The sequence below is a fragment of the Mastigoproctus giganteus genome, chromosome 3 (assembly GCF_048544385.1).
Source record: "Mastigoproctus giganteus isolate SK-2022 chromosome 3, ASM4854438v1, whole genome shotgun sequence".
NCBI lineage: Eukaryota > Metazoa > Arthropoda > Arachnida > Uropygi > Thelyphonidae > Mastigoproctus > Mastigoproctus giganteus.
In genome coordinates this window covers 56352632-56364718 of record NC_143577.1, presented here as the reverse complement: position 1 = coordinate 56364718, position 12087 = coordinate 56352632, and the positions used below count along the sequence as shown (strand labels likewise).

General features: G+C 37.9%; 1 protein-coding gene across 1 annotated transcript in view; it reads left to right on the top strand.

Moving 5' to 3' along the window:
* LOC150088026 (uncharacterized) overlaps positions 1-12087 on the top strand; it is a 276978-nt gene that overhangs the window by 32094 nt on the left and 232797 nt on the right. The window contains exon 4 of the mRNA XM_090369988.1: positions 7517-7582. Coding sequence (XP_090226114.1) covers positions 7517-7582 — 66 coding nt within the window. The remainder of the gene's footprint in view (positions 1-7516; positions 7583-12087) is intronic.

The window sequence follows — 12087 nt, the reverse complement described above, 5'->3', positions numbered from 1 at the left end:
GACATTTTCTAATGCTGATATTGTAGGGCTAACTGAGACATGGTGTCATCCTGAGATTAATGACAAGGAATTTTGCTGTTATGATTATAACATGTTCAGGAGAGATAAAAAAATTATGTTTATCAAAAGTGGATTGAAAGCAGTCAGATTGTTACTTAAGTGGATGTAGAATTGGTATGGTCAATTGTGAGTTGTCTGCTGATAATTTAAAGTTATAGGCTATGCTATAGGTTGATGATTATGAATATGTTAAAAATCTCCTTAGGCAGGTTGAATGGGTAAGCAAGTAGGAATGCTTCATCATGAGCAACTTAATCCTTATTGATTGGAATTCATAGTCAAGCTATATGCACCAATTGGGGTAATTTTTTTTCCCCACCTAAATAACTGTTACTTCATTCAGCATGTTAGTGAAAGCTTAAGAGGCCCAAATATCTTTGACTTAGTCTGCATGAACAATCCAGGTATCATCAAAAATATCAGAGCAGAAAATGCTAGTAGGTTCTTGCACAGTCATATTTTTGATAACACTTGGATTCTTCATGACCACGGCCACTGTGTTATCAAACGGATAGTGTCCAACGAAATTTTTGTAGGCAAAGGAGAAGGTTTCAATTTTAAGGTGGGGGGGGGACTATAGTGGTTTGAGAGACTTCTTTGGTTCTGTCAAGTTGGGAATGATTTCCGGTTGCTGAATGCAAATTCTCTTTGGGAACTGTTTAACCAAATTATCCTTGAAGCATAAACAAATTTGTTCCAGTGGTAAAGTATCACAAAAGGAGGATGCCAAAATGGATGACAAGAGTAGATAGATCTTATACATCTGAAGAAGGAAGCATTGGACAGTTACAGATTCACATTTGACCCTATACATGTGAGAATTACAACAAGATACATAACAGTATTATATACTGAATAGGAAAATTGAAGGCCACATATGAGAAAATGCTGGAAAAAAGAGCTAAGAACAGGGATCGGGTAGAGGTGAAAATAAATCATGTCCTCCTCTTTGTCCAAAATGGTTAAATCATTGACATTTCAGTTTAAATTGCAGATGAAGTGAACAGTTATTTTGCATACATTTTCATGATTGCAAGCACATTTGAGAAGGAGAAGAGAGGAGATTCAAATTGCATTTAATATTAGTGATATATATATAGTGATCTCTGGGAAGCGTCTATCAGAAAAACTACTGGGGTTAAGAGAGTAAGCTCCTGGGATGAATTCAGTTATATTAAAGAATGCAGTAAAGAAAGGCACCATACTGTTAGTATGGATTGTATTGTTTCTCCCTTTGCTAAGATTTGAAGGTTGGGAAGTTTCCTTTTAATTGAAAAAGTTGCCCATTGACTACGATGGGGCTAAGTTGGAGGTGAGGCTTTAACAACAGACTGGCGAGTTTGACTTCTGTGGTAGGTAAGATAATGAAATTGGTGAGTAAGGGTACAAATCAGAAGCATCATGATAGGGATGAAATCCTAAAAGGATTACAGCATGGGTGTATGAAGGGAAAGTCTTGCATGACAAATCTGGTTAATTAAAGCATGTTAGATGCCAGAAACAATTTCAGTATTTTATATCTAGATTTTAGTAAAGCATTTGATTTGGATCTTCTTTCTTTTACTTCTCTTCAGTTTTACTTCTCTGTAAAATTGAAATGTACCAGGATCACTGGAAAGATCCTTTAGGGGATTAGGAGAGAGAGGGTGGCAATTCTTTGTTCCAGTGTAACAGATGGGGGTCACTCAAAGATCATTGTTAGTAATAGTAATAGAGGCTTATGATGCAAGAAAGCAAGCATATGAACTTATGTAGCATCAGCCGAAAAAAAAAAAAAAATTCATGCAACCATTCCCTCTAAAGTTTGGCCAGTTCCTCCTTGAATTTATTTAAGCTATCAACTTCCACAATGACAGATGGAAGTTTGTTCAAGCAATTAACCACCTGCTGGCTAAAGGCAAACTTCTGCACATCTATTCTACAACTGTTTTTCCTCAATTTGAATTTGTGTCCCCTTAGGTTCGTAATCTGAGCAGGTTGAGCACACTGAATCCCATCAGAATTCAGCGTGCTCAATCCATTCAAGGCCTTATACACCTCAATCAGATCACCTCGCAGGTGCCTAGTCTCCAGCCACTGCAATTTGCAGAACTTAAGCCTCTCTTGGTAAGAGGACCCCTTTGTTCCCCTCACCAATCTTGTTGCTCTTCTCTGTACACACTCAAGCTAATCTACATCCTTCCTAAATTGAGGCCTCCAGACCTGTACATAGTACTCAAGTCATGGCCTGACCATTGCCTAATAAAAGGATAATCACTTCCTTTTCCCTACTAACAAAATTCCTGTATATCATTGACAAAACCCCATGACTTGCTCTTGCAGCCTATCTGCATTTCTCAGAAAACTTCATATGTGACTGCTCAATTACTTTTTTTTTTTTTTTTTTTTATGTGAACCCCAAACACGAGAGGTATTAGAACCTATAGTACTTAGTACCGTGCTTGGGTTGGAGGTTGAGAAGACGAAAGAAGATATTTGTTGACATTGGACTTGAACTTCTGTAGATTGTAATTTTCAGGAAATACATATGAAGAATGTTGTTCCAGAAAACGGCAGTTGAATGAATAAATGAGGAAGATGAAAAGTTGGTTCTGTGGGTTTGAAGTTGAACAGTAAATGGATGTTGGCTGGTGGCAGCACGTGTTCGGACTGTTTTGAAAGAGAGAGAGCAGGAATTATAGAAGCCAATTCAGAAGAATAGTGTCTATGGAAGTATCTGTAGAAGAGGCATGCAGCAGAAACAGTAAGTCTATGAGAAAGCGAGTGGAGAGACTCTGTTAGAGATGAATCATTAATTAACCTAACTGCCCTCTTCTGAATGGAATCAAGAAGCCTGAGGGAGGTTTTGGGGGCACCACCCCATATGTGGGAACAATATTCCATGGCAGGGCAGATTTGCGATTTATACAGAGTGAGCAGCTGTTTTGAAGAAAAGTAACGCCGAGAGCGAAAGAGAAAACCAAGTTTTTGAGATGCAGAGGAAGCAATATTTGTAATGTGCTTGTGCCAAGAGAGATTTGAAGTCAGGGTAATCCCCAAAAGAGATATATCATTTTGCCTAGAAATCGGAGTGTCACTAAAGATAAGCGTAGGAGCAGAAGAATCCTTTTTGCGAGATATAAGACAAGACTGAGTTTTAGAAGGGTTGAAATCAACTAAGTTGTCTTTGCCCCACTGGAGAATTACCTGAAGATCGGCATTTAAGGAATTGGCAGCAGATTTTCCAGAAGTTGAAGGTGATTGAGCAGGACAAGGTTTCTCAAAATGGAAAGTGGAATGCAGTGTGCTATCATCAGCAAAACTATGGATAGGATTTCCAGTCAATGGAAGAAGGTCATTAATATACAAGTGGAAAAGAGTGGGGGAAAGAACTGAACCTTGGGGGACACCGGCATTAGTGGAAAAGTTAGAAGACAGAGAGCCATCTACCATCACCCTCAGTGAGCGATCAGAGAGAAAACTGGATAACCAATTACTAAAAACAGTTGGCAAACCATAAGATGGAAGCTTGTTTAGAAGACCTTTATGCCAAACATGATCAAAAGCCTTTGAGTTGTCAAGAGCAACTACTTGTGTTTCACCGAACCTTTTCATTGAATTAGTCCATAAATGGGTAACATAAGCCAAAATATCACCAGTGGATCGACACTGATGGAATCCATACTGGCGATCGTTGATCAGACGGAAGGTGTCTAGGTAGTTTAAGAGTTGGTGGTTAATTAATTTCACCAATACTTTAGAAAGAGTAGAAGTAATTGCAATGGGACAATAATTGGATGGGAGGGATTTGTCACCCTTTTTAGGAACTGGCTGGATATGAGCAAATTTCCAAGCAGAAGGAAAAACACCTTTGGAATAAGAAAGTGAAAAAAGGTGTGCAAAGAATAGGAGTAAGTTCAGAAGCACAAGTTTTGAGAACAAGTGGAGAAATACCATCAGGACCTGGAGCTTTCTTAGCATCGAGATTCGTCAAAATCCTTCTGATATCCTTTTGACGAAAGACAACAGGAGGCATTGAATGGAGCGTGTTGGGAATGGTGGGAGGTGTTTTACCAAGATCATTAATACATGAGCTGGAAGAAAAATGGGATGCTAGCAGGTCAGCTTTATTCTTGGCTGAAGTGACAACAGAACCATCTGGTTTGGACAGAGGTGGGAGCAGAGATGCGCAAAAGTTGCAGCCAATAGCTTTGGCAAGAGACCAGAATGCTCGGCTACCATTAGGGCAAGAAGCAAGTTTTCTACTCTTAGCCTGTTCAAACTCTAGTTTGGACTGATTAATAACTGCTTTACAATTGTTGCGAGCTTTGGTGTAGGCAGAAAATTAAACTGAAGAATTGGAAACAAGTCAGTTACGATATGCAACATTCTTCTCTTGAACAGCCTTAACACATTTATTGAAAAACCAAGGTTTAGATAAAGGACGAGATTTTAAAGTGGAGTGTGGGATAAAGGATTCCATTCCTGCAAGAATAATTTCACCGAAACGATCTGAGCAAACGTTGACATCAGAAGTTTTGAAACAGTAATCCGACCAAGGAAAAGAAGAAAAGAAGTCTCGCAGGTCATCCCATTTTGCATTCTTGTAATGCCAAACAACACGAGGTTGAGAATAGCCATGAGATAAAGGTTTCATTGGAGAAGAGACAATCACCAAGTTGTGATCTGAAGTGCCTAAAGGACCTCTCATTTTGCATTCTTGTAATGCCAAACAACACGAGGTTGAGAATAGCCATGAGATAAAGGTTCCATTGGAGAAGAGACAATCACCAAGTTGTGATCTGAAGTGCCTAAAGGACCTCTCACTTCGACCGTGTACTTAGAAGGGTTGTTTGTGAGAAAAAGATCAAGCAAAAGATATTGGCTGTATGATTAGGATTGTCTGGTATTCCTGTAGGTAAATGAACAATCTGTGCTAGGTTATTAGTAATTGCATAAGCCTCAGCATCTCGACCTGCTGGGTAAGTGTGACTAGAAAACGGAAGCCAGCTGGAGTTGTGAACATTTAAATCACCAAGGAAAATTACCTCACTGTTAGGAAAGTTGGACTGGAGAAAGTCAAGTTGCAAAGAGAGGAAGTCAAAGAGCTCCAAGTGATTAGTGGAGTTGGGAGAGAACGGTAGAGACAACAGATGAATCTGGCACAATGAGGTAGAGAGATTTTAAGCCAGAGAAGATCAAAGAGAGGAGATTCCAAATTGCCAAGTCTCTGACAGGGAATATCAGAACGGACATATGCACAAGTACCACCTTTCAGGCAAAAGGAATCATACAGCGAATAATTTGGGCATCTGAGATGAGCAGTAGTTGAATCAACCGATAACTGAGATTCTGTCAGAAAAAGTACATGGGGTTTGGCAGACTGCAAGTGGAAATGAACATCGTTGAGATTAGAATCGAGACCATGTATATTTGTGAAATGAATTAGGAAGTGCTTGGGAGATTTAGATCTTTTCGCAGATAAGCTTGCTCTATTATTTTGACAATTCATGGTGTATTCAATAGTAAGAAAAAGTGGGTGGGACATGCTGTATGAAGTAATGAAATTTTTGGATATGGTGTACATGTGGTAAGAATATACCCAGATCCTTGACATAACGTGGCCTCGACAATGCTCCCCGCATACACACTACTCGGACTCCCTCCAGTCACTATCTGGCATCGTAGAGTAGCAAGATTATACACTAACTGATCCAGAAGCCTCCTAGAGAGTTACCAACAGGTTCGGTCCAGTGTATTAACTAGTGGCCAGCCTGCGAAAACCGTTTTAGAGCTGTACCCTCGAAATGTAAGGAAGATTGGATCTCGCCACGATGTTCATCATAATCTCAAAAGTCATCAGTTATAGTGCATGATGGAAGAGATGGGGAAGGGTTGACCGAAACTTAGCTGTGTAAACTAAACATGGGTTCCACCACTTCAAGCCTCCAATAAGCGAAGTGGTGGTATTGCACCGGTTGATAAGAGTCATCTACCACCTAGTACTGCCTGGTAACATAGATGGGTGGCGTTCCTCCATGTGGTGTGGGTGCCACACCTCACACCTGGGTGGTCACCCACCATGTAGTTGTGCATGGAGGTTATACCCAGGATTACTAACAGTCCCACCATCGTGAAGGTGCAAGCAGCGGATTTGGCTGTCACAGACTATCCGGACTTCGCCGAAATTGGGTCCACTTGACTTGAGTGTCACCTGAATATGTTCCATAAGCGTTTTAGACTCCCAGGTAGCAAGTACAGCTTGTCTGGCATATCTGAGAGAATGTCTGTGACAACCTCAAGGACCTCAAGGACTTACAGGTCTTTTTCATTCTGTTGGGGAGGAACCCTAAAAAAAAGTAAATAAGAAAATACAAATTATGCACTTCTTTCCTTGTGTTGTAGGTAACTATTCTGTTGACGTTTGAATTTCTTCAAACTGTCAGCCCCAACTACCTGCAGAAGAAACTTGTTCCAGTAATCAATGACTTTCTGACTAAAAGAAAGATTCCTACATTGTAGTCTACACCCCTTCCCTTGTAATTTGAATTTTTGGCCCCAAGTTCTGCAATTCTTCATAACAGTGAAAATTTATCTTCATTTATTTTATTAAACCCTCTCAGACCATTATGAACCTCAATCAGCTTTCTCTGAGGTGCCTGGTTGCCAAGCTCTGCAGCCCACATAATCAGTCTTTCCTCATATGATTGCCCTTTTGCTGATCTCACCATGCAAGTTGCCCATCTTTCGACCCTTTCAAAAGGCTCAATTTTTAAGAAGTCTCCATGCTTGGATATAGTATTCCAAATGCTGTCTTACAACTGCCTTATACAGTGGGATTATGTCCTTCCTATCTCTACAGAACAATGATAAATCATCGATAGGACATCATGGGCTTTCCTGACCACCTGTTTACACTGTTCTCCCAGATCCCTTTCTTCCTCTGCTGTTTTTAACTCAACCCATCCAAGTGTATAAGTGATCTTGGGTTACTTTTTCTCAAGTGTAGGATGTTTCATTTTGCTGCATTAAAACATAGCTGCCAATTATCTGACCATTTATGAAATCTAATCGCGTCATCCTGAAGGAGCACTGCTTGGCACTGATCATTAATGACTTTACCAATCTTTGTCATCTGCAAATTTTGACATCAAAATTCTGTAGTAAACTTACAGTTGTTTAAGTTGCTGGGTAGCATTCCATGCTGGCCGATGCATCCTAATCATCATGCAAAATGATACATATTTTCAAATTGTCAGCATGTAATTGTAAAATCTGCCATTGTCTCTTCTACTGTACAGAGTACAGTAGAAGAGACAATAGCATGCAGACCCCCATCCCATCAGTCCTGGATCAATTATATTTGGTTGAAAGTATGTGCATAAAAGATATTCTCGATGTTGTATGATTTTGTATAACTATTCACTTTGTTATTTAACTAGATTAATAAAATATATTAATTTTATCATTCATCCAGGTGGTATTTGTAGGCCCATTTGAGCATCATTCTAACCTACTTCCATGGCGAGAGATTGGATCAGAGGTAAGAAGTGAAATTTATATATCTGCTAATACCATTGCTGTTCATTAGCAAAGCAGAACTTCATATGTAATAATAAAAAAATCGGAATTTCTTAAATGAGTGTTTTATACATGTCTCATATTTGTATTTTTCATTGCACTGATGACAGAATTTGTAATTCAACATTTATGTAACTTTAACAGTGTCTGCATCACACAATATAAGTTTTTTTAAATTTGTGCTCTAATATTTCCTTGCCCTTTGTGATCATATAGTACATTTGCTACTTGGCACTCATTTGGAAAGATCTGAGTTTGAATTCCATTGGAGACTTGAGGAATTCCTAAAGGCCTCCTCAGTCAAGGTCTTAACTGATTAGGATCGTGTGATCTATTCTGAGTTTTTCAGCCCACAAATACATATTTAATCAAATATGATGCAGATCATATTTAGTACCTGTGACAAGGAACCCCCCAAACAACCAACCAGTCAACAAGTATTTATTTTTGTTTAAAAAACAGCTCTAGAACAGTAAATTAAAACAGATGCTCAGTTTAGATAAATCTGAAGACTTTTAGTTAGCAGCAGTTGTAATTTCAGAATTGTATCTCTTAATATGCTAAAATAGGAAGTGGTCAACTAAAAGTTGCCATAGGCCATTAAAACTAATAGTCAGTAGTAGTAGATAGACAATCTAAAAATTGTCAAAGTAAAATGAAAATGTAAAAATCAGTAATGGACTATATTTAATTAATAATCATACTATACAGTAATTATATTTAATGCTGTTCATTTGAATCCAAATATGTAATAAAAATGACTGAGTTCTTTGTAGTGGCTGCCTTTTATTTTGGTAAAATTCAACTATGAAGTAATTCTGTTTTCTATTAAAAAAACAAAACAAAAAAAAAAGGAAACAAGGACAGGTGCTAAATTTAAATTCCAAAACAATGTCAGAATTAAGAATAAAATTTTAAGTGCCACATTTCAAACTCTTTCCTTTTTTTTTAAAAAAGTTATTTGTGAAGAAAATATACCAAAGTGCTCCTGGATTTGAATTTGCCACATTCCAATCAACTATATACAGGCAACCCCCCGTATAACATGGTACTTCTACAACTTGGTTTTTTTCCTCTAACGCGGTTGATAAATTGTGGCAATCCTCTCACAACATGGTACCAATATAACACAGTTAGAGAATTGTGACAAACCTCGCATAACACGGTATTTTTGAGCTTTTGTGCATGGAAAACCCTGTTATTACGTTGGATGTAATTTTTCAATATTTCCATTCTTTTTTATGAACTTGCTAGTGGCTATGCAAAAAAAAAAAAAAAAAAAATTATTGGGAATCCCCATATTTTATTTTTTTGGGAAATCCCTGTGTTAAGTTTTGTGCTTGTTTGAGATCATAAAAATTTGTGACTACGAAGCATGCAGTTCGTGACTTTTAAGGATTTTGTAAGATTATTTTGGTTTTTATTTGATTGTTTATAAATTTTTCCAGCTATGTGTTACTAAACTTTGTTCTTGTATGCACGTGTAGCACAGTGGTATTGTCACTGTCCTCCCCACACCTGCAATCTGTCAGCCTAATGGACAAACTCTCTACCAGCATCTGTTAGAGAAAGTTTCAACTACAATATACAATTTTGATGACACGTTTATGAGCTTTTTTCATTCCATGGCTAAGTTAGTCGGTTTCAGGTGTAGATAGCAAGGTGTTTTCCCCAGAAACTGGGGTTTTTCTCCAGTAAAACAGGCAAATCTACTAAAGAACATATGCAATTTACAGACATAATACACATGGGTATACGAAATAACTTTCCGGGTGACCCTAATGCAATAGTTAAACTTTGTTCTTAAGAACTGTATTGGAATAATTTCTTTGTTGTGAATTAAATTCCAGCCCTAAATTATGCCTAAGGAAAGTAAAAAAAGCACTGCTCAAAAGTCATTTTTCAATTGTGGACTGTACAATTTTCAGTTGTGAACTGTTTCGGAATCACATCTTTATCACTCAAAGAAGTAAAACCTTAACATTAAATGCCTGTTGGAAAAATGTGTGGCCAGAGTCAGTTCATTCAGGAAATATGGTCGAACCGGCAGAAAACAATCAGTGTGATAGTAGAACTTGCTAATTTGGTAGGAGGAGAAGGGTTTGATGATATGACTACTGAACACGTTCAAGAATTTATAAATATTTATAAATGATATTGATGATGGTATATCGGGCTTAATGTCCAAGTTTGCAGACGATACAAAGGTTGGCAGGGTTGTCAAGGACACTACTGACACTATGCTGCTGCAACAGGATCTGGAAAGGTTGAGCAGATGGGCTGAGAGGTGGCAAATGAAGTTTAACATTGATAAATGTAAAGTACTATACATGGGAAACAGCAACCCCAGAGCAACGTATCAACTCTGTGGTACTACACTGACAGTGGTAGAGAATGAAAGGGACTTGGGGGTGGTTGTGCAGGCAGATATGAAGTTCTCTGAGCAGTGCAGACGGGCTGCAAGAGTAGCTCATGGAGTATTGTCAATGATATACAGGAATTTTTCCAGCAGGGATAAGGAGGTGATTATTCCATTGTATAAGGCGATGGTCAGGCCACACCTAGAGTACTGTATACAGGTCTGGAGGCCTCATTTCAAGAAGGATGTAGAGCTGCTGGAACGAGTACAGAGAAGGGCAACAAGATTAGTGAATGGAACAAAGGGGTGCTCTTACGAAGAAAGGCTTAAGTTTTGCAAATTACAGTGTCTGGAGACTAGGCACCAGCGAGGTGATCTGATAGAGGTGTATAAAGCCTTGAATGGTTTAAGCATGCTCAATGCTGATGGGATTCTTCCTCTAGCTCAGAAAAATCACCTGAGAGGGCATAAATTCAAATTGAGGAAAGACAGATGTAGGATAGACGTGCGGAAATTTACCTTTAGCCAGCGGGTGGTTGGTTGGTGGAACAGACTTCCATCCCTTGTGGTGGAGGTTGATAGCCTAAATAAGTTTAAGGCTCAGCTGGACAGGTATTTTGAACGAACAGAGGGGTGAAGTGGAAGTGGGGTTTTTTTTTTTTTTTTTTTTGGCTGATGCTGCATAAGCTTACTTTCTTGCATCAAATGCCTCTACTAATCCTAATGCTAATGCTAAAGAATTACTAGTAGAAAAAGAGGCTGGCAAAGTGGATTTGGTGGAATTGGCATCGGAGGTAAACCATATCAGTTCAGAGGATGATAGCGCAGATGAAAATTCTGAAGTTTCAGGTTTTATATTAAAAAGCATACGAAAAGGTATAAACTTTACCGAGCAAATAGAATCATATTTTTTGAATGCAGATCGTTCAACTGAAAGGAGCACAAAGTTCAAAAGGCAGCTTAAAAAATGCCTAGCTCCACACCATGAAATTTATAAAGATTTCTCAAGCAGAAGCAAACAAACCCAGATTACTGATTTTTTAGACAGAGCAGAAGATGCACAAAATCTAGATGTTGCAGAAGAAAGTTCAGAAGGTGAAGATATTCTGCAACAGAGAAAACATTCTCGTTGATTGTGCTTAGCAGCAATGAAGAAGAAGAAAATTAAATAAACGTACATTATCTGACATACGTATCATAGTTTGTAAGAAGTTTGTTCAGTTATTACTATTTTTAATAAAAATTAAAGATGTATTTTTGGTAGCTTTTGGAACGTAATCCCCCCACCTTTTCTACTGGTTCTTAGTCTCATATAACTGTTTTCCTCTACATGAGATTTTATACGAACCTAACTACTGTGTTATATGAGGGTTACCAGTACTCAGACAGTGTGCGTCTTGTTACTAATAAAAAATGGCAAAACATATATGTGGAGATTAAATCTGGTAATCCTGTGTGTATGTGCTTGATAGGTCTGTTATGCCTGGTCCGCTTGTTTAGTAATTTTTCACTTAGGAATTTCCTTACTTTGAGGAAATAATATACTGGAGTAGTATCATACATGAAAAAGAGGTGGTGGTGGTGGTGCTGCTGCTGCGGCCACCGCCTGAATATGCTCCTTGTATGTTTGTTTGCAGTGTTTTTCTGTTGTAATTTTTTTATTAATTTTCATTCAATATTAGAATAAGAAAAGTCTTAGTAATATATGATTTTTATTACATTCTAAGGGAACACTGCATCAGTTTTTTAAATGTACTGCTTTTATTGTACCTTGTGCAGTTACATAAAAAAATATCAGACTAAGTTAGCCCTTGTTAAGACAAGAATAGTACAGTCCATAAAAATTTTTCTTTGCAGACATCAATGATGTCAGATATTTGTCCCGTTAGTCAAAGGCTGTGGCACAACATTCCAAAATTTTATGGTGAATATACTTGATTGTCTTTACTTATTTAACAAGAACTAAATTAGTTCGTTAATTTTTATGTAACAGTGCAAGATAGAATAAAAGTAATGCATTTAAAAAACTGCTAATGCCATGTTCAATGTTTCTTAATAATTAAAACAAAATCTTCTACAAGATTTTGTTTGAATAAATAGCTGACTGT